The sequence below is a fragment of the Leptonychotes weddellii genome, chromosome 7 (genome assembly GCF_054177405.1).
Source record: "Leptonychotes weddellii isolate Sample4059 chromosome 7, ASM5417740v2, whole genome shotgun sequence".
Classification (NCBI taxonomy): domain Eukaryota; kingdom Metazoa; phylum Chordata; class Mammalia; order Carnivora; family Phocidae; genus Leptonychotes; species Leptonychotes weddellii.
This window is the reverse complement of record NC_138375.1, coordinates 88,702,395-88,725,765: the sequence shown is the minus strand read 5'-3', so window position 1 is coordinate 88,725,765 and position 23,371 is coordinate 88,702,395. Positions and strand designations below refer to the sequence as shown.

The following is a 23,371-nucleotide window of genomic DNA, read 5'->3' as shown; positions in this document are numbered from 1 at the left end:
AGCATGTCTGAGCACACATTTATATACATGCATACAAATATGTATATATATATATATACATACACACATGTATATGGATAGACTTAAGACTATCACCTGACTAAAATTAAAAATTTATCTTCAACATTTAATAAAGTTTGTTAACAGTGGAGGCTCAAGCAGCCTGGAATTATTTTTAACAAGAAAATTCAATGAAGAAAATGACTCGATACCATCATTTAAAAGTAAAGTTCATATTGATAATGTCTCAACTACTCATCTCCATACTATAACAGCAATTTAGTATTTGCCTCTAAGCATTATTATAGTACCTTAGGAATGGTCTAATAAAAACAAAGTATTTTAAATTCTATTTTTGGAGATTATACTGATACTGAAAACAAACAAAAAGCTTAGGCCCTAAAATAATATTTGTCTCAACAGAACAGTAGTAATAAAATTACTCTGACTTAAATATATGTAATATTGCTTATGCAACACTATCATCACCACAAAATACAGTTTTACCGCATGTAAATCTTAACTTGAAATTTTTTCACCTATTGGCAATCTGTCTAGAAATCACTTGAGCTAATGAACTCATTTAAAGTGTGTTATGGGGGCGCCTGGGTGGCTCAGTCAGTTAAGCATCTGCCTTCAGCTCAGGTCATGACCCCAGGGTCCTGAGACTGAGCCCCAGGTCGGGCTCCCTGCTCAGCAGGGGAGTCTGCTTCTCCCTCTCCCTCTGCACACCCCGCCCATGCTAAGGCTTGCATGCGCTCGCATGCTTGCTCTCTCTACCTCAAATAAGTAAATAAATAAAATCTTTAAAAAAATAATGAAGTGTATAATAAGGTCTGTCCTGGTTCTGTAGAAGCCCAGGAAATACCAACTCCTTTGGGCATACTCCAAAACTTACTTTCCTAATGCTCCAAACTATTTAAACAGAATTCTCAGATAAGCACAATTTAAAGCTAATCTCGGATACCTTTTTTTTTTTTAAAGTAAGATTACAGTTTCCTTTAAGTATTTGGCTGAGATCTTCACAAATTAATTCCTCATATAAATATTAAAGGCTAAATTCCTCATATAAATAATAAAGGGAAGTATTTTATGAAGGCAATAATATACAGTGGTTCAGAGTTCTGACCCTGCAGTCAGACTGCTTGCCATCTGCCCTCTAGTGGCTGTATGACCTAGGGCAAGTTACTTAACCTCTCTGTGCCTCTCTTTTCTTTTCTGGAATTAAGAATAAAAATACTTATATGAATTAAACATGTTAATATATGTAATATGGAATATATGTAAAAACATATGTAATATATGTTAAACACAACAATGCCTGGCACACATAAGTGCTCTCTAGAGAACTTTACCATTTTGTTACACCTTAAATTTTTATCTAAAAACAGGGGAGGGGGAGAATTTACTTTTAAAATTATTTTTAAAAACTAAATATTAAACACTAAGCATATGGTAATTCACTTTTCTGCCAAGCTCAGATGTTCAGAAGGTTCTTATGGGTTGGGGCCGTTACATTTCTTTTGCTGTATAATACTGTACAGACAAAAATGTAAATTATTCTCCAGTCTAACTCATCTTTGTTTCTTTAAATATCTCTTACAAACTAAGATAAATAAGTACTTTTAAGCCCAAATTCTCCATTTTCTATGACTTGATATAATAGTAACTCTGGAAAGAACAGCTTTAGTCATGGGGTTTCCATAAACAATAAGCCTTTAACCTATTTCCAGTCTAATACTTTTCAGATGCCTAATACTTTTAAGAAGTGTATTATGAAGGCTAGAGCAAAATCATTTTTGCTAAAATGAATGCACAGACAAGCCCCCAAAGGCTAAAATCTAATAATGTATGTACTGGTCCCTTGGGTCACTATAGCTATTTCACTTTCTTCCAGATTTAAGGATATAATAACTGTTCTATCAGCAGAGGTTGTCAAGATCAGTTGGTTTTTTTCTTCACAAGCTTCCAAGGAAGGAAATGTAATAAGAGCTGTTATCTTTTGAGTGTGTCCATTAAGTTCCAGAAGTTTTTCTCCTGTCTGAAATACCAATAAAAATTTCAATAGGCTCATATCATATTTATAACTTAAATAATCTTAAATGACAACATTTAGAAGAATCACCATGTAGAAAATAATATAATTCCATTTTTAATTACTTAGATGCTATAATCTAACTTTAAGCAATCAAATAGAATCTAAACAGGTACTGAAAGAGTAGCCATAATTATTTTCTAATAGAAAATACTAATTTTTAGCATATTTTTACATGAAAATTTAAAGGGATATTCTTAAAACCATACCATGTGGTTTTAAGAATTGTATAAATTAAGCATAAAAAAATCAGTAACTAATCTGTAGGAAAAAAATAGGGAGTCCTCATTATCCAAGTATTTGTTATCTAATCTCCAAAGTTAAAATGTTGAGGGAAATAAAAGTTAGCATAACAACACAATACATATACTGTACACATCCAAGAGTAGTAGTTCAACCACTCATAAACTCAGTCTCCACTCCATCTCTAACAACAACAGCTATTCCTATCTATCTAGTGTCTTCAGCTATCAGTCTCTCACTGACTTTCCCAAGTAGTAAACACAAAAGATCCAATGTAAATATAACATAAATTGCAAATCCTTCCAAGGTTGCAGGATTTCATGAACATGGTGAACATAATGTTAAATAACTGCTTTAATCACTGTCAAAGCCACTGAGAAATGAGGATCTGAAAGAGTCAGACCAGGTAACAATCCAAGTAACAGTGAGAAGATAAATGTTTCAAAAGAGAATAATTTGAATATCAAAAGATCAGCCTTAAAAGTTTGGTGAAGCCTTAAATATTTTTGAAAAAAAATTAGCCTTTTATTACATTCCTATTAAAGTCAAACATGAGAAGAATATTACATTATGCTATCGTACAAGTTTGAAATAAAAATTCCATCTCCCACAAAAATAAATCAACACTTGATTCATTTTCAGAGTCAGTATATAGTTGCTGATAACTTAAATTTGTTCAGTAAGATTAAAACTTTCTCTACTATGAAATATTGCCCCCCCATTATAAATGGATTCATCGTAAGTAGCCTTTTTCAAGTATTAATTAGTTTCAGTATACTCATATGCAGGTATATACCCAAATAATGTTTATGAATGCAAACTCAACTATAAAGTCATGTCTTTATTACACAATTCACATAGAATTAATACACACCTGGGCATTCCACACAACTACAATTCCGTCATCACCAGCAGATGCAAATCTGGGTAGAGAAAAAAGGTAAAAAGAAAAGAAATTTCTGGTGACATTTATATGCTAAAATTTCTAAGAACTATCAGAATTTATTAATGGTATTTTGACTTATATTAAGGCTGATTAAGTTAAGCTAATTCAACAAATAATTATGGACTACCTTCTAGGTTTTATGCCAGGTACTGAGATCCAAAGATAAATAAAGCCATTCACAGCATTACAACGAATCAACTGCTAAAACTGTAAGAAAGAAGGAGACAAGTCCTTCCTGGTTTTAAAAATATGATTAAACCCTGACAGGTGATAGGAAACCAAACTGAGGAAGAGCTTCACTGATAGGAAGTGATATTCCAAGAGTGGAACAAAGGAATCATGCCTCTAGATAAGTTCATTATTTCTATCATTTTCTCTGTAAAGATATTTTAACTTTACTATTTAAAGCCAAGATCTCTCCTTTGCTCCACTTGGCTCTTAGTCTTTTCATGTAAATACTGTGTTCTTAGTTTGGAAGCTTTGAGGTTTTTTGAGGGTTTTTGTTTTGTTTTTTTAGTGAAAATGTTTGAAATGCAAAAAGGTAAAGGAAAGTTTATTTCCTGCCATGAGAAAAGAGCTGTGATGAACTCGGTTATAGCTTCTCTCTTTACTTCCCATTCACTATACATAAAGGAACAATCATATACATTTTGTAGAGTAGAAGATATCCATGATACAAAGAATGCCAAGAAAAATAATTTGTTGTACACGATTACTCATCATAGTGAATGCATTACAGTAAAATCAAGAAAGCACTGTTCTCAAGCAATGTCCCAACACGTGGTATACAGCAATCACACCATAAGCATGTCAAGTAATTTATTAATAATGTAGTATATAAGTTTGTAAATAATTCTTTAATGAATCAAAATTGATCCAAAGTTGTTCCCATATCACTTTCATTCACCTAAATTCAAGATTTGTTTTTTGAAAAGGAAAGAAGTGGTATTATAGAAAGCCAGCTATGAACTGTGCATAACTGCCCCTTATAGTTAACAACCATTATTAATAATAATAATAAAAACATTAATAATGATAATCCACTGGGAGCTATGACATTTTAAAAATGTGTTCTTCCTTGCAAGACTGTTAGTGGGTTTCACAAAATCTGGGTATGCCTTGAATGTCTTCATTACAGGAAACACTGTTAGCCATTCAGGTCTATCACTGGGGAACTGATACACTAAGACACAAAAGTTACTTTGTTACTGAGAGTATCAGGAAATTCTTACAAATTTTACCACTAATGAGATCCATAAAATCTCACTACTTCAGCCATTTCCTTAAAACTCCAAACTGAGCTTCAAGTTCTAACTTCTCATGCTCAGTTTCGGAGTCCCATAAGTAACTGCTGTCTTCACTGGCTCATTTCAGTATTTATTTCTAAATCCTTCAATTACATCTCCTACTATAGGAGCTAAGAGATTATTCAGGAGATGGGAAATTAGTTAAATACATCCTCACCAAAGTCTGTTAACAATTTTTTAATATAGAACTATGTATCTTTTTGATGGAAGGACCTTTAGAACTTCCTAGGTAACAAGTAAGAAATCACAGGCAGAATTATTTTTTAAATCCATGCCTAACATTTATTCTTATTTCAAAATGAAGTATATAAAAAATCTGGAGATTAAAAAGAAAACATTTTTAAATTAAAAATACAATTTCTTATTTAATAACATACATTTTTCTGAATCAGAATACGAAACAATGCCTAAGTATCAAAAATAGTTGCTGAACATCAATCTTTAATAGCTTATGTTTCTAGGCCTATTGATTTCTTTTTATTTGTATAGTGATGGTGGGGAGGCAGGACTCAAGGTCTTAAGTTTTCTTTGGTATAAAACATCAATTTCTATTGATTCTTGAAACTCTTATAATTGCTTTTCTCCTTTCTAGAAGACTGCAGGTTTAAAATACCTACTTTTTTCTAACTCTGATTTTTAACTTCTCATTATTGTTTTATCATGTCTAAATCTCATGAGTTCACAATGAGAGACGATTGAATGGTTGAGAGTTTAGAAATGAGATATAGAGCATTTCACCTCAAACTTTAATTTAATCAGTAGTGAACAAAAGTTAAATCTAAACAATGCTCAATGTAATGCATGAAATCACAGCCAATTTTTTATTGCTCAGAGGTCAATTACCCAGTTGGTGGATATTCGGGTCTTTCAATTTTCTTATATATTCTCTATTGCTGCCTTTTTTTTGCCATTTCAGTATTTGTTATTACCTCCTCTAAAGAGAAAACATGAAGCTTAGAAATGCAAATCAATATAACTTTGCTACATATTAGTATCACCCATAAAATAACGAATAAAGGGTTGGGAGATCATTTGCAAATTACAATTATCCATGCTATTAGGATGGATAATTGAAAACTAGCTACACTTTATCAGTTTATCTTAAACTATAATCAGTTCATCCTAATCAGTCAAGCACACACTTCAGCCATCTGCAAATCAGAAATGAAAATTCAACCCAAGAATTCCTAATAGTAAGATACATTGTAATTGCTAAAAAGAAGTCATGAACTATAAAAAAGGAGTAATTAAAATGCCAGTAAGGTTTAAACTATTCAATGGAAGGAAGAATTGTGGCTGTATTGCATTAAAATTACATGTAATAACTTTTTAAAACATTCTAAACTCATAGAATCCAAAGATTCAAGTCTATAGCTAAGGTTTTAAGAGAAATGCTTCCTTACTGATTAGTACAAAATATATTTAGTGAGATTCATGCTAGGTGACAGGGAAATGTCAAGATCAATTACATGTGGATCTTGCTTCAAGATCTCAAAATTCAGTGATTGTTTAGAAATGTATTTCATCAACTTTAAGATATCAAGTGTAAGACATTCTATACTGCCAATTATAACTGAAAGACACTAACAATTTTATGATATCTCCAAAGTTCAGAGATCTTAAAATAGGGGAAAAACAGGCTTCTTAGAATCAATGAAATACAGTAATTGCCATATTTATTGGTGTTTATGATGTGGCATTTTCGAGTCCAACAAATCTCTGATTATCTCTAGGAGGTTTAAAACACCAAAGAAATGCTTTTTCAATGAATAAATTAATGAATAAGCGAACATTTAAGTGTTGCAAGGGCTCTGTAAAATAGGTAATCATTAAGTGTATTAAAGTAACCTCATTTTTCCTTTTATCATTATTAACATATGAATATAGTGTCAAAACAAAAATTAAAATTAAAAAAAATTTAAAACCCAGAAACCCACCACACACATACATAAATTCCTTTTCTTTTCATGTTCCTGTCCCATACTTACATATATCTTTCAACTTGAAACCATGTCTTCAAAAACTCATTGAGAGTATATGATTAAATGACCCAGCAAGGGGCACCTGGGTGGCTCAGTCGTTAAGCGTCTGCCTTCAGCTCAGGTCATGATCCCGGGGTCCGGGGATCGAGCCCCACATCGGGCTCCTTGCTCAGCCAGGAGCCTGCTTCTCCCTCTCCCGCTCCCCCTGCTTGTGTTCCCTCTCTAGCTGTCTCTCTCTCTGTGTCAAATAAATAAATAAAATCTTTTAAAAATAAATAAATAAATAAATGACCCAGCAAAAACTATATGCATGAAAAGAAGTTTAACAAGGTGAAACATGATTTTATGAAGACCTATAGCAGAGCTTCTAGAATGTTCCATCCTCTCCTACCCTAATTATGAGAACTAAACTTATCATGAGAGTTGATGATTCACTCATTCATTCAAGAAATATTAAACACTAACTATATATTAAGCATTAAATGTATTATATGTATATTTGATAATATATATTTGATACTGAATGTAAAGATCAGTAGAATAGTTCTTGCCCTTAAAGAACTCAGTCTACATTACTAAGTAATGTTATAGGGTCCAGATCATGAATCCATTGAGAATTCTCATTTGTACTCCTTTCAATTTATAGAAGTCATTCCTTTTAAACACCTTCCCTTTGAACATCTCAGAGAAAGTACTCTCATTCTTGCAACTGTGAACTGAAAAGTACAGCAAAACTTCAAAGATTTGTATAACACAAAATATTTTCACAAGTAATTCCTAAGTCTATTACTTAAGGGCTTATTTAATAGTTCTTATTCATTTGAATTTATTTCAATTAGGTCAAAGGTGCTACAGATTCAAATATAACCTAAGAGGACATAATGAAAGGTACAGTCCATAAAACTTCCTGTATTCAATATCTACCATAAAGCACTAGAAAAATAAAAAGAGAATATTATTATGGCAAAACAAAAAATCCCTGTGGTTAACTAACTCCTCACCTAATCCACAAGTACTTTCTAATGCATGATGCAACTAAAATAGTATATATTTTTTACAATAGAAATGAAAAATGGTACAATACCAAAAACCCAACCAAACTGAAAAAATAGAAAACTTCCATTTAAAACAGATTTTTACTTATCTTGTATTCTCAAACTACTTGAAGAAAATCAGAGAAGTATGTGGAAACTTGTAAGAGAAGCGGAAGGGAACTTGAAAGCATTTTCATGAGCCATACACACTGAAGTCACTGATCCTTTCAATAGATTTACTGGAACATCAAACTCTTTTTTCTTAAGAAAAATGCATACATTAACATAACTCTAATATCTGAATGTCTATGGTCCTTTTTTAGCTCACACACACACACAGTTTTCATGGTCATTAGGAGAGGTAAACCCTTCGTAAATTCTTCCCTCCCCAAATCACAAACAGAAAGCTAAACTACAACATCAAAGTTTACAAATATTAGAAACCCAAAACTCCCTAGGACTTCTATCAGGGGAAGCCTCCATTCACATGAGCTCAAATTTCTGTGAAAGAATTTCTACTACTAGAGAAACATCCCTGGCCTCTCTCTGCCTGGCTGGTCAAATAAGTGAGTGTATGAGAATGAACTGAGCATGCTCAGTTAGGACCCTGCAGGGTTTTCTCTGAGGATTTATGTGTTTCTATAGGGGAAACATTGTGCTTTGCTCTTATTTTCAGGGAAGCCTACATCTGAGTGGGAGGCTTGCAGATGTCCAGGTGTGTACCAGTGATTTGGGTGAATAAGGCTACCTAACACAAGATGAAGAATCAGAAATCCCACTAGGATTGTATATCAAAGCCAACATCGTTTAACCCAGCTTTTTGCCAGTTATTAGTTTTTACGTTCAGGTCCAATTGTGTGATTCTTGCACCTAATATCTAAGAAAAAGTTTTATTCTGAAACAAAAATACCTTTTAAATTGGCATTTTAATTTCCTCTCTATCAAATATATACCATTTTTCAATTTTTCATTATGGATAACTTAAACATACATTCAAGTATAAACAGCATAACAAAAATCCCAGGTACTCATCTCTCTTCAATAATTATCAACTCATGGCCAATACGGTTTCATCTGTACACACACCCAAAACCCCCTCTGCAGATTATTTTGAAGCAAATCCAGTAACTACATTTCATCAGTCAATATTTCAGTATGTATCTTTTAGAACTCCTTTACATCAGGACTAAAGTTACCATTTAATTTCTTAATATCACCACATACTCAAGGATCAAATTTCCCTGTCTCAGGATTTTTTTTAAGTTTATGGGAAGCAGGATCTAAATAAAGTTCATAGTTGCAGTGGTTGATGTATCTCTGAAGTCTCTTCTATTCTACCGATTCCTTCTTCCTATTTTTCTCCTTGCAATTAAACATTTGTGTCATAGAGTTCTCAGTATGGATTTTGCTAGCTTCCTTCCTTTGCGGTCATTCAACATGCACCTCTGTCCCCTGTATTTCCAGTAAATTAATAGATCTAGAGGCTTAATCAGATTTAAATTTGACTTATTGGTAGGGCCATTTCATGGGGAGTTCGTATACTCCAACAGGAAATGTAATTTCTGGTAGTCTTTCTTTTATGAGCATGTGATGTTAACAACCATCAATAAACTGTCTAAATTTGTTATCAGAGGTTGCAAAATTACAATATTCCAATTTCATGATCCTTCCTAGCTTGAATTTTTCTATAAAGAGAAATTTCCTCTCATTGATTATTACTGATCCCAAGATACAATTTGTATAGGAAAGGCAATATACATCTTGCAGATAGCCCTTCAAGAGACGAAGCTGCCCAGCTCTGAGGAATGTGGTTACCTGCCTCCAGCTGTTCACTTTAGGGTCCATTTCAGCTTTCAAGCCAAAGTCATAACCATCTCAGCTGGCTCCCAGCCAAAGGAAATTAAGTACGTTCCTGGATGACCCTCAGCCAGTGACTAAGCAAGGCAAGGTTAAAAGTCCCATTTGTTTCTATCCAACACAGAATTCCTATAAAGAGCATTCTTTCCTCCAGAGTTCCCCACTGGGCCTAGAGAGACTGTCAGATCTACACCACAGTCTGAGATAGCTCCCCTTGTCTAATCCTGCTTCCTCCCTTTTCCTCTCATTGATGTTTCTAATAAACCACTTGTATGCTTCATTCCATTTTGCTATCTGCTTTGCAGGGAACTCAGGTATGAAAAGGGTCTAAATCACCTTGACTACTGATTTCTATTCTCCAAATGTCAGTGAGAAAGATAATTTTAGCTTAAGAATATTTCCTTAAATGGGGCACCTGGGTGGCTCAGTCAGTTAAGCGGCTGCCTTCAGCTCAGGTCATGATCCCAGGGTCCTGGGATCGAGCCCTGCATCGGGCTCTCTGTTCAGTGGGGAGTCCGCTTCTCCCTCTCACTCTGCCTACTGCTTCCCCTGCTTGTGCTCTCTGTCAAATAAATAAAATCTTTAAAAAAAAAAAAATATTTCCTTAAAGATATAACATAATGTTTGTTGTTAGTGAATTATCCAACTGGATGAGTTTGTTTAGTGTCTTGTAAATGTACAGCTGGACCAGCTATTCTAGGGGCACATTCTGTTCTCTAGTCTGGCATTTCATGGGTCACCTAATTCTTTTCCAGTCATGATCACCATCCTACATAACCTTGTCTGTTTCCTGGAGGAGCAAGGAATGGTCAAATAAGCAACAAAGAAAACTATTCTTAAAATGTGTTATGAACTCAGTTTAGTTTAATATGTCAAATGCTAGAGTATTACATGCAATTTTAGCACAGTCCATTTTTTGGAAATCTCTTGCTGAGGCTTAGCCTTCTCTAGTGATCTCCCAATCAATATGACCCTCACTTCATGTTCAAAAAACACTAAAGAAGAAAAGAAAAGGCAGCCGTCTGTTAGGTTATACAGGATTTATTTGGTATCTTCAAAAACCAATCTGTGAAAATTTTCCACTCACTGATTTTAGCTGAGCCGCCAAGAAAACAAGAAAATCCTTCTGCAAAATTCTCAATAAAATGATATTATCTAAAGACCTGAAGCGTGAAACCTGGATTACAACAGCTGACCAAAAAACCAGAATGTAAGGCCCACAAAAATTAAATAAAAACACAAAAAGTATAATATATATTTCTGTAATTTGACCATACACAAATAATGTACATTAGCAATGGTAAAGATAATTCTAAGTTATCTAAACTACTAAATTAAGAATGAAAATGCCATGCTCTTAATTTAAGTAAGTATTTATATAATTTGTAGATTTCTTATATCTTCCTTAGCAGTAGTGACTCCTTCAGGGTTTTTCAGGGCAGAATTAAATTTTTTAAAACAAACACACATTGACACTTCTACAGGTCTTTCACTGACAGGAAAACCTTGTATCTAACTAGATGTAAATTTTGACACAGTAACGACTTGAGCACAAAGAATTAAATGTGACTCATGTAGTAAAATCTTCACTTTATTGAAAAAGCCAAAATGTAGGTTTTTCATCTATTTCTAGGCATTCAGATTCCCTGTGATCGGTAACAAACATGGCCACAAATTATCCTCCCTTCCTATGTCCACCAGCATTAGCAACAGGACTTAGTCGCTTCTCCCCTCCAGAGGTAGAGTTTATTTATCCAGGTACTGAATCTGTGCAAGCTCCTGACTCACTCTGGCTAATGAAACAGCAGCAAACATGATACAGAGTCTTGGGAAGAGTTTTACATCAGGGTTCGCCCTTTCGCTCATATCAGAACTCCATGATCACTATGTGCACAAGCACTTGAGCAACCCAGTCATCCCAGCTGAGACCAATATGAACCAACATCCCCAGCCAATTTACCTGTTGACCAGACATGCATTAAGTAAACCTAAACAAGATCAGCTGATCCGGGCACAGATGGAAAAAAAAAGTACCCCACCCAGCTGAGCCCTCCCTCAGTAGCTACCTGCAGTTAGTGAGTTAAGTAAATAGCAGGTTGTTTGAAAGTGGTATTTGGGGTGGTATTTGAGAGAGCAATAGAGAACTGATACACCTGTCTATAATTTTTTACTGTTTACAGAACATTTACTACTTCATTAAACAACTGATTTATACAGGAGCATCACTGTGAGGAACACGTAATCAAATATCAGCATTTGCACAATGATCATTATTCTACGAGATGGGCTTTTCTGCAGATTCTTCTTCTATGTAATAAGAGCCAACAGGACATTTCACAGGACGGATAACAATGAAAATGGAATCTTAACAGTTATTCTATATAAAAATTTAAAGATTGCATCCTGAAAGTACATTGTATATTTTTTATTTAACTTTCTCAGACAACATGATCTGAGGATTCCTTAAGACCCACCTAGCAACTTAATATGGTAAAATAACAAGAAACTCTAGCTGTCCAAATATCCTATATTTCCAGAAATGTTTAGTTTCAAAGATCTGACTGACTGGCTGGCTAAATAAACAATGTCTCAGAACATATCAACAATGAATACTACCAAAAAGTCTGAAGATTATTATACTATTGTTTACATGTTATTATTTGGCTGGCTCATATCACAACAAAACAATGTTGACAGGCTAGTAATATATATAAGAAACGAATCTTCTCAAGCAAAAGCTGAGGAACATATTGTAAAATAATTTGGCTGGATTGTGTCCCTGGTTTCTAGAATGGAGCTGGGCTCCCCAGACCTCACCTCAGTTTATGCAAATGAGATGATTCAGGGTGGGCCCTCTAGACAATTTAAGGATAGGGTCTAGCCACGTAGGAAATATGAACCACGTAATTAGAGGGCTGTGCTTTGAGCCACAGATATTAGCCTGACTTCTCAACCTGGCATTGGAGTGTGGGGACAGGGCAGGGAAAGAAGGGCTGGAAACTGAGTTCAATCAGGTGGCAAATGACTCAATCATTCCTAGTAATGAACCCCAATAAAAACTATGGATACCCAGAGCTTGAGCGAGCTTCCTTGATGGTAATACACACTGATGTGCTGAAAGGGTGACACAGAAGCTTTGCATTCGAGGCCTTCCTAGACCTGGTCCTAAGCATCTCTGCACTTGGCTAGTCCTGACTGTATCCTTTATAAAACTGTAATCCTAAGAATACTGCTTTCCTAAGTTCTGTCAGTGCTTCTAGTAAGTATCAAACCTGAGGGCCAGCTGGTCAGAAGTGGGGGTGGCCTGGCACCCCTGGAGACTGCAGCTGGTGACTGAGGTGAGGGAAGTGCTGTGCAGGACTATGCCCCTAACCTGTAAAATCTGACCTAACTCCAGGTGCTGTCACACTCGCACTGCACATGGGAAAAGCAATACCAAAGACATAAAAAAAAAAGCAGAGAAGAAACAAGGTTAACAGACATTAGAAGTGATGGTCAGAATTAGGAATAATCACAAGAGCAGTCACCCATGGAGTCAAAAGTGGAAAAAAAAAAAAAAGATAGTATCAAAGGTAAAAGAGAAAATTAGAGATGAGAGTGGGAAAATTGATAGGGAAAACAGACGGGGTTAGGGAGTTAGGATGGCATGCAACACGCACACTTAACAGTCTGGGGAGTCACTCATTCAAGAACTATCTATTAATTACCTGCTACATGTAAGGCCCTGTGCCAGGTACTAAGGATACTGTGGTGAATAAGAAAAACATGCCTCCCCCATGAAGTTTAGCTTCTAAAGAAGATAAATATTAAGCAGTTACAAAATTAACTCTAATTGTTTTTATGCTACATGCTACTAAGCATTTAGTTGAATAAGGGCTTAATAAACAGATATAAAGATCAGTAATGAGCTAAATCTACAGTCCTAAGACCTACATACCTCATCTCTATTTGCAATTAAACACAACACTGAACATGTTGACAAGAAAGTAAATAATGCACATTTTAAAAGGATTTCCTCAGTAACAAAACATTCAGATTACTTACCTTACCTTCCACTAAAAATAGCACATTCCTAGTAGGTACTTCATAGTTAAACATTCCCTATATTTGTTTCTCAAATTTAGGTTCACCTTAACATAACTCCCACTCAAATTTTAAAGTCATTCCCTTCCTCAAAACTAACAAAAAAAACATTTCTAAGCACTAACAACAAAAAACAAAACAACCTCAAACAAGAATCACCATCAAGTCACCAGATATGACACCCTGACTTCTGGGCAAAAAATGACTTTGGCACATATTTGATCAAGATGCAGATGTTGATTTCTAATAAATGTTAGTAATGATCAGATTTGAAATTTTTACAAAAGATATTAATTATGAAGTTGTTTTTAAATATATGATACCCTAAAAATTCTTTCCAAACAGTAGGCAATTGGACAACTAGAGCTTCTTACCTGTATTCATCTAACTGCACCAGAAATCGTACAATATCATGATGAGCTTTCAGTACAAGCAGTTCAGTGTAGGGATTCTGGGTTTGTTCTTCACCTATTGTCTGTAAAGGAGATTTCTTGCATTGGGGAAGAAAAGAAAAGAAAAACAAAAGAGAAAGAGATTAAATGATTTATGATAAAAGACCATACTGAAATAAAACTGTATGGTATACGTCTAAGAATACAAGATTTAAAGAGCTGTGAGATACCATGTTCTAATACTATATACTATTTCCCCTAATATCAATTAACTACCAATTTAACATACATTTTTCTTACTACAAATCCACATCATGTTAGAACTGATCTAAATATCCTTAAACTCAGATCACCATTCTTCAGATTGTTAACTAAAAACAATGTAAGTAAAGAGGGGGAAATCTCACCTTGCCATAAATTTTAGTATTTTCAAGTCACCATAAATTTGCAGAAAGGTGAATTTTATGTTAAGAAATTATACCTCAATAAACCTGACCTAAAAAATCAATGGGCCAATCCAATTCAGTATTTAGAATGAGTGTTTCTCAATTAAAACTTGACAAACAAAACTGCAGGTCAAAAGGGTAAATACAGATTAAAATAGTGCCCAAACCATTATAGGCACTCAATACATGATTCCTGACTGAATAAAAGAAGGAATGAAATCTTTCAGAGCTGATAAATTCAATAAATTCAAGTTTGGACAACAATATTGATAAAGATAATTGCTAACATTTACAGAGAATTAGGTCACAGCCCATTTGCCAGACACTGTGCAAAGCACATATGGCATATAATTCACTCAACTATTCCGTAAGGTAGCTCTTACTAACCCCTTTCTATAGTCAAACCCGGTACTATTTCATGATAAATTTCTCAAACTTGCCATTATTGAGATTTTGGACCAGGTAATTCTTTGCTGTTGAGGACTATCCTATGTAGGATATTCAACAGTATCCCTAGTTTCCACATACTAGATGCAATAGAAATCTAATCTCCCCCATCCTGAAAATCAAAAATGTTTCCAGACATAGCCAAATATGTCCTAAGGGCAAAATCATCCCAGCAGAGAAATACTGCTAAAACTAGAAGCAGTTCTTGCATAAATTAAGGAAAATCATTGGTTCTGACAAAGTACAATTCACAATGGGTATACAAGTGAAGTACTTTAACATGAAAAATGTGTAACCTAACATGCATAAATGTTTTCTCCAAAAAATCACCCCCAAAGGAGGGGGTGCTTTTTATTTATACCATCTCATTTCTAGCGGTGGTTCTGAAAAGAAAAGCAAAAGTGAGAAATTTGAAAACTGTATACCACCTCCCTCAAATGAAAGTTTACCAGGCATGGGAGAATTAGATAATGAAATTATATGATTAATCAAATAATTGGGTTAATACAGAATTATCATGTCACATATATAATTATCTACAACTATTCCCTAACGTTTAAGATCTCAGCCTATCTGAAATGAACCTGATTTGAAATTTTTTTTTTTAAAGATTTTTATTTATTCATGAGAGATAGAGAGAGAGAGGCAGAGGCAGAGGGAGAAGCAGGCTCCCCGCGGAGCAGGGAGCCCGATGCGGGACTCGATCCCAGGACCCTGGGATCATGACCTGAGCCGAAGGCAGACGCTTAACCGACTGAGCCACCCAGGGGTCCCTGAAATATTTTTTTTAATAGACAGTAAGCCTCAATTGCAAAGGTATGAGGAAGTTAAAAGTGAGAAGTAAGGCTGCTGACTCACAACCCCAACTTTTTAAACAATCAAAACAACTATTTCCTATGATAAGTAAAAGGGAATCCAAATACAAACTCTAATTCTAGGGTGGCAACCGAAATAAATTCCAGACCTCAATCCTTTTAAGATTCCAAAATTATTTTATTCTCAACATTTCAAATGTAAATTACAGTCAGTCCAATTATTCAGGCCCATGAAGAAAGAGTGACTATGGAACCAAAAATAGGAGTTAATTAGAAAAAAATTTTTCTTGACTTTGAAGCAAATTATTAATTTTTAAAAATAATTTTATATTTTGTTGTTGTTGAATAAATAATCAAATAGATTTTCTATTCCCTGAGCAAGCATCAGTTGTTCTTGGGAAGTGACACCAATACTAATAAACTAGAAAGTTGCAGTCACCACTTGTTTGCTTCTTAGTAAGATATTTTTATAATCGAAATGAAGCTAGTTTAAGTACGGAGAAGACTAGTTCTTGAACCTGTTGTTGAATCATATCAGCTTCAGTTTCCTCCTTTTGAAAAGGGGATAATTAATTCTCGAGGTCTTAAGGGAATCAGGAGTTCCGACTAGCTAGTCAGAGCGTCCCCATCCGCGCCAATCCCCCCTCCCCCGCACGCCAACCACGCCCTCGACAGCCTCCAAACCCACAGGCCCCGCCTCTGCATGGGGCTCCAGCGTCTGGACGGGGAGCAGGGCTCAGACCGAAGCCACCGCTCGGGCAAGCTCGGCCTCTGCGGGGGCAGGCAGGGTCCCCTGGGTGTTTACCTCCGCCAGTCCCTGAGGTTCTCGGCCTCCCCCGATCAGCCATCGCAACATCCGCGCAGCGGCACCGACTCGCTGGGCCCAAGCCCCAGTCAGCCCGAACTCAGCGCCGGGCTCAGCCTCCCCCTACCTCCTGAATAGCAGCGCAATGGGGACCCAAATACTTGCCGTCCGATTTAACCACGGAACAATTAGCAAGGCCGAGCCCAGAGAAGAGAAAGATTTTTGTCCCCGAAGCGCTGCCGTACTCAGCCACAGAGGTTTGGTTTGGGGAAGCCACCAGGAAAACAGCAGGCGAAATCTAAAGTGGCGCAGGGGTTCGGAGGCGCGCGCAGCACCCAGTGAGCACGCGCGGAGGCCTCCCCTTTGCGCGCTGAGCTTAGGTGGCTTCAGCGGCCCCTGGTGGACAATGTGTAGCACAGCACTTGGAGCCCGGAAAACAACCAGTACCAATAGTACTCCTCATTTTTGGTTGGCTTTTGACCTTCACTTGGCTGGGGTACCGGAAAACTAGCACCCACCCCCCACCAGTTTCCTAAAGAACTGACTGGAGAAGGTGTACTTCAGTATATTCTGCATACGAACTAATCCAGTGGCACGTGTGTACACCAGAATAAATCTAACATTTATTGTATGCTGTAATAGAGGTATTGTGCTAAGGAAGGATTTACATAAATTCTAATGGTAACCGTAAAGTCCCTATTCTATTAAAAACAAAAACCAAAAAACCCAAAGCCCAGAAAGATTAGTTTGTCTAAGGCTAACAGCTTGGAAGTGACTATGCTGAGAATGGAATACAACCTCCACGCTCCAAAACTACTGCTCTTGACTGTATGCTATAACGTCTAACCCAGAATCTCCCTAAATAATAGAAAGCACTTTATATCCTCTACTGTGACTACTAGATTGTCTTAGGCAGTCAAAGGTTTGTGGTCCTCTACTCTGGCTGCCTATCAGAATAACGCAGGTATTTTTTTTCTGGAAACTACATATTCCTGGCTCCCACCCCTGACTTATTAAAACAATCTCTATGGTTAAAACATAGGTATTAGGGTTTGGGGAAAGTTCTTCAGGAGATTCTGATGAGTAGCAAGGTTTGAGAATCACTGTCTAGGGACTACTTAAGTCTACAGAAGTTCATACATATATTTGCATACATGATTATTAGGTGCAAATAAGGGTCCTAGCAGTAAATTCTTACAGAGAACCTATCCAACTGTTCCACCCAATGCATTAATTCAACAAATATGTGCTGGGTACAGATGTGCTGAAAGGCAAAAAGCAATAAAATTGCTTCTCTCTAGGATCAAGGCAGAATATACTGAACACCATTAATAGAGGACCATACACTCTACTTAAAGGTATGTTATTTAAGGGCAGCTGCTCAATCTAACTGCCAGTCCCTGGAGAACTGGGATCTCTTTGTATTCATTTTAAGTGCATTTGACAAAGGAACACTCCCAAGGGTCAGGAAAAGGTTGCCTTCAATATTCGAGCCCCAAATTGTAGTCTGCATGCAACTGAAGATAGACCAAAATAGAGACTCCTCAGTCCTGGAAAAGGGGGACTCATCTTAAGGGAAACAGGACCCAGATATACCAGGATTTGGGTCCTGGAAGTCCATCCTCAAGTGAGGCAACATGTTTGTCCAGGTAGTCTACATTTTATCTTTCTGATTTTCCATATTCTTGTCGGGGGCGGGGGGGACAGGTTTTCCCACTGCCTCATTAGTCTGATCTAAGGAACACTCTTCTGGTCTCTAAAGCACTGGCCCAGGGGTGAATACTTCCTCCCTTGGTTCCTTTCAGGACAGCTGAGAAAGAACTTTATAAAAGATTATATGAAAGTAACCTCAGAGAAGCTGGAGGGGTAGGAAGCACCAGGAATCCCTTTCTCTAGGTACACAACAACTGTACTGGCAGGAAGTGTATTAACTATCTTGGAGCTCTCATTATTTAAATGCTTGCAGCTTTCAGGGGAAATCTTGGCTAGCAGTTTCTGGCCACCATTGTTTCAACCCCTATTGACTACAGCTGCTTCCAGAGCATTTGAAGGAATGACACAAGTTTGGGTTTCTTCCCTACCCTTTCCCTTGTTTTGGGAGTCACACATTTAAGGATTAGGTCACTCAAAAGCAAATATACATATAGAAGAATTTAGAAAGCCACCATCACACAAGCCCAAGGAAAGACACTGGCTCAAAAAGACCTGAGGAGACCTTGAGCTTTCAACTCTGGCTAATCCCCAACACAGAGACACCCTTTAACAATCAAAAACAAAACCAAAGCAAAACAAAACAAAAAGAAAAAAAACAGCAAATTTGGGGGAAGGAAGAAAATCTGATTTCCAGAGTTAACACATTAAAAGATTCAAATGTCCAGTTTTCAAATAACAAAAAAATCACAGGCATACAAAGAAATAGAAATGTATGGACCATCCAAAGGAACAAAATTAATTGACACTGACCCTGAGGAAGCCCCAACACTGAGATTACTAGACAAAGACTTTTTTAAAACTGTCTTTTTTTCCCAGAGATAAGCAGATGATTTTATTATTACGTTATGTTAATCACCATACATCATTAGTTTTTGATGTAGTGTTCCATGATTCATTGTTTCTGCATAACACCCAGTGCTCCATGCAGAATGTGCCCTCCTCAATACCCACCACCAGGCCAACCCATCCTCCCACCCCCCTCCCCTCTAGAACCCTCAGTTTGTTTTTCAGAGTCCACAGTCTCTCATGGTTCGTTTCCCTCTCCAATTTCCCCATTAAAACTGTCTTTTTAAGAGGCTCAAAGAACTAAAGGAAGACAGGGACAAAGGAAAACAATGCATGAATGAAATAAGAATATCAATAAAGAGAAATACATTATAAAAAGGAACCAAAAGAATTCTGAGGCTGAAAGTTACAATAACTGAAACGAAAAATTCACTGGAGGGGTTCAAAAGCAGATTTGAGCAGACAGAAAAAAGAATTAGTGAAGATAGTGTAATTGAACAGAAGCAAAAAATTTTTAAAAAGACAAATGAAGAGAATCTAAGGGACCTGGGACCTGAGGGACACCACCAAATGGATCAACATATGAATTGTGGGAGTCCTAGAAGGCAAGAAAAGAAAGGGACAGAAAGAATATTTGAGGGGCGCCTGGGTGGCTCAGTCGTTAGGCATCTGCCTTCAGCTCGGGTCATGGTCCCAGGGTCCTGGGATCGAGCCCAGCGTCGGGCTCCCTGCTCCGTGGGGGGCCTGCTTCTCCCTCTCCCACTCCCCCTGCTTGTGTTCCCTCTCTCGCTGTGTCTCTCTCTGTCAAATAAATAAAATCTTTAAAAAAAAAGAATATTTGAAGAAATAATGGCTGAAAATGGCCCAATTTTGATGAAAGGCATCAATCTACAAATCCAAGAAACTCAACTATCTCCAAGTATATACATATAATGGAACAGTATTCAGCCATAAAAAGGAATGGAATTTTTGTATTTCTACAACATGATGTACTTTGAAAACATTATGCTAAAGGAAATAATCCAGGCATAGAAGGACAAATATTGTATGAGCCCACTTATACGAAGTACTTGGAACAGGCAAATTCATATAGAGAGAAAGTAGAATAGAGGGTACCAAGGGCTGGGATGAAGAGATAATTTGAGAGTTATTGTTTAATAGATAAAGAGTTTATGTTGAGGATGATAAAGTTTTGGATATAGGTAATGGTGATGATTATACAACATTGTGAATGTACTTAATGTCACTGAATTATACCCTTATAAATAGCTAAGATGATAAATATTATGCATATTTTACCACAAAAGACAGAATAATGGAACAGAATAGAGTCCAGAAATAGAACCATATATATAGGGAAACTAATTTTTTTTTTACAAAGGTATAAAGGCAGTCAGTGGAGAAATAGTAGTTTTTACAGTAAAGGGTGCTGAAACATTTTGACATCCATATCCAAATAAATGAACTTAAATCTATATCTCATTCCATATATAAAATTCAAGATGGATTCTAGACATAAATGTAAAACTTCACACTATAAAACTTCTAGAATAAAGCATAGAAAAAAATCTTTGTGACCTTGCATTAGGCAAAGATATCTTAGATCTGATCTCAAAAGTAGAAATATTTTAAAAAGATACACTGTACTTCATCAAATTAGCATTTTTGCTCTTTAAAAGACACTTTTAAGAGAATGAAATGATAAGCCACAAACCAGGGGAAATATTTGTAAATCATTATTTAATAAAGGGCTTATATCCAATATATTCTCAAAATGTAGCAGGGGTCCAGTTCTAGGTAAGATGGAATAGACACACAATACCTTTTTTATCCAACTGACCACTGTAAAAACCTGGACAGAATGGATAACGCAGCTACTTGAGGATCAAGTAGTGCAGCTACCTGAGAAAAAAGTAGAATGGGGAAGAAAACTATAATTCACACACCACCAAGTCTGCATTTCTTTTACCTCCAATATCTCTCCAGCCTGAATCCAATGTAGCCTCAAATCTCGAAGTGAACACTCTCATGCAGACAGAGAAAGATGCAGAAGAATCCCCCTATTTCTGGCTGAAGGAATCAGAAAAAAAAAAAACACAAAAAACCCTAAAAGTTCAGAGAAAATCTTGGGGGTAATTCATGGAGGTGGGAGAGTTCAATCTATTTTCTCCAATCTCTCATGTCACAGACTCCAAGATCTCCCATAACAATGGTAGCAGCAACAGTGGCTACCAACAGGAGCCCACAGGAGCCAGAACCCTAAAGGAAAAGAAACTTCATTTGATGAAGTTAAGGCAGCATGATGGTAGATCCAAAGCCTTTTATCAGTCTTTCCCCCATCTACTCTTCCACCAACTGGTACTAGAGGTGGAACAATTGTGGAAGCAAGTGGTTTCTGACCAGAGATCCAAACAGAGAAATCTCAAAAAACCTGAAAGTACTACAGAGATAGTGGAAAGGGAAAACAATTCCATAAAGTTCTGTATGAACTCCTGGGCTCACTTCTTTCACCTGAATATGCAGGCTCTTATCCTAATTAGCATACTAAAGACACTGAGAACTAAAGTAACAATTTCCCTCAGGTCCAAGACTAATTACAAGGTGGCACACATATGGGACAAATTCAAACAACACTATAAAACTTTAAAACTGAATCAACAGTGGAATCAGTCACAGAAGGAAGGTCGGAACTTGTGCCTAAATCAAGCCAGGTAAACTGCTAAAAACAAATGAACAAACAACAACAACAAAAACAAAACCCAACATTCTCTACAGGAGTTGAATAAAAGAGTTTCTTAGTGTCATATTCCAAAGGTCCAAAACCACAATCCAAAATTACTTGGAATATGAATACACAAATCTCAACTCACAGGGGATAACACAATCAACAGATGCCAATGACAGGATGACACAGATGTTGAAATTATCAGACAAAAACTTTAAAGAACTACTATAAAACTTCAAATGGCAATTGTGAACATTTTTCACAGAAATAGAACAAACTATCCTAAAATTCATATGGAACCACAAAAGACCCCAAATAGCCAAAGCAATACTGAGAAAGAAAAACAAAGCTGGAGGCATTACACTCCCTGATTTCAAACTATATAAGAAAGTTAGAGTAATCAAAACAGCTTGGTACTAGCATAAAAACAGACACACAGGGGTGCCTGGGTGGCTCAGTCGGTTAAAGCGTCCTGGGATCCAGCCCCACGCTGGGCTCACTGCTCAGTGGGGAGCCTGCTTCTCCCTCTGCCTGCAGCTCCCCCTGCTTGTGCTCTCTCTCTGTCAAATAAATAAATAAAATCTTAAAAAAAAAAATACCAGGAATTTGCCTTAAAAAAAAAAAAAAAAAGACACACAGACCAATGTACCAAAATTGAGAGCCCAGGAGTAAACCCTCACATATAAAGGCAACCAGCATTTGACAAAGGAGCCAAAAATACTTAATGGGAAAGAAAAGTCTCTTCAATAACTGGTGCTGGGAAAAATGAATAACCACAGGCAAAAGAATGAAACTGGACTCCTATCTAATACCATTCACAAAAATTACCTTGAAATGAATTAAAGTCTTAAACATAAGACCGGAAATCACAAAACTCCTAGAAGAAAACACAGAAAAATCTCCTTGACATTAATTATGACAATGATTTTTGTGGATATGACACCAAAAACACAAGCAACACAAAAAAAATAAGTGAGACTACATCAAACTAAAAAGCTTCGGCATAGCAAAAGAAACAATAAGCAAAATGAAAAGGCAATATATAGAATGAGAAAATATTTGCAAATAATCTATCTGATAAGGGATTAATATACAAAATCTACAAGGAACTCATACAACTCAACTACCAAAAAAAAAAAAAAAAGAATTCAAAAATGGGCAGAGGACCTGAATAGATATTTCTCTAAAGACATTTAAGTGGACAACAGGTACATGAAAAGATTCTCAACATTACTAATTAGCAGGGAAATGCAAATCAAAACCACAATGAGAGGTCACTGCATACCTGTTAGAATGGCTACTATAAAAAGGCAAGAAATAACAAGTGTTGGTGAGGATGTGGAAAAAAGGGAACACTGTACACTGTTGTGGGGATATAAATTGGTGCAACTACTAGGGAAACAGTATGGAGGTTCCTCAAAAAATTAAAAAGAAAACTATCGTGTGATCCAGCAATCCCACTTCAGGATATATAGCCAAAGGAAATGAAATCATTATCCTGAAGAGATCCCTGCACCCCTATGTTCACTGAAGCATTATGCACAATAGCCAAGACATGGATACAACCTAAATGTCCATCCAACTATGATTAAACAAAGAAACATCACACACACACACACACACACACAACTATTATTCAACCAGGAGAAAGAAGGAAATCCCTCCATTTGTGACAACATGGAAGAACCCTGAGGG

The 23,371-nt window shown here is 36.3% G+C and overlaps 1 protein-coding gene across 1 annotated transcript in view; it reads right to left on the bottom strand.

The window, feature by feature from the left end:
* The window catches only part of WDR41 (WD repeat domain 41), a 45,671-nt gene extending 28,874 nt beyond the window's left edge, over positions 1–16,797 (bottom strand). Inside the window, exons 1-4 of the mRNA XM_081826706.1 lie at positions 16,453–16,797; positions 13,922–14,037; positions 3,213–3,261; positions 1,910–2,041 (exon numbers count right to left, since the gene is read on the bottom strand). Of these exons, the coding sequence (XP_081682832.1) occupies positions 1,910–2,041; positions 3,213–3,261; positions 13,922–14,037; positions 16,453–16,503 (348 nt within the window). The 5' untranslated portion in view covers positions 16,504–16,797. The remainder of the gene's footprint in view (positions 1–1,909; positions 2,042–3,212; positions 3,262–13,921; positions 14,038–16,452) is intronic.
* Positions 16,798–23,371: the final 6,574 nt, after the last annotated feature.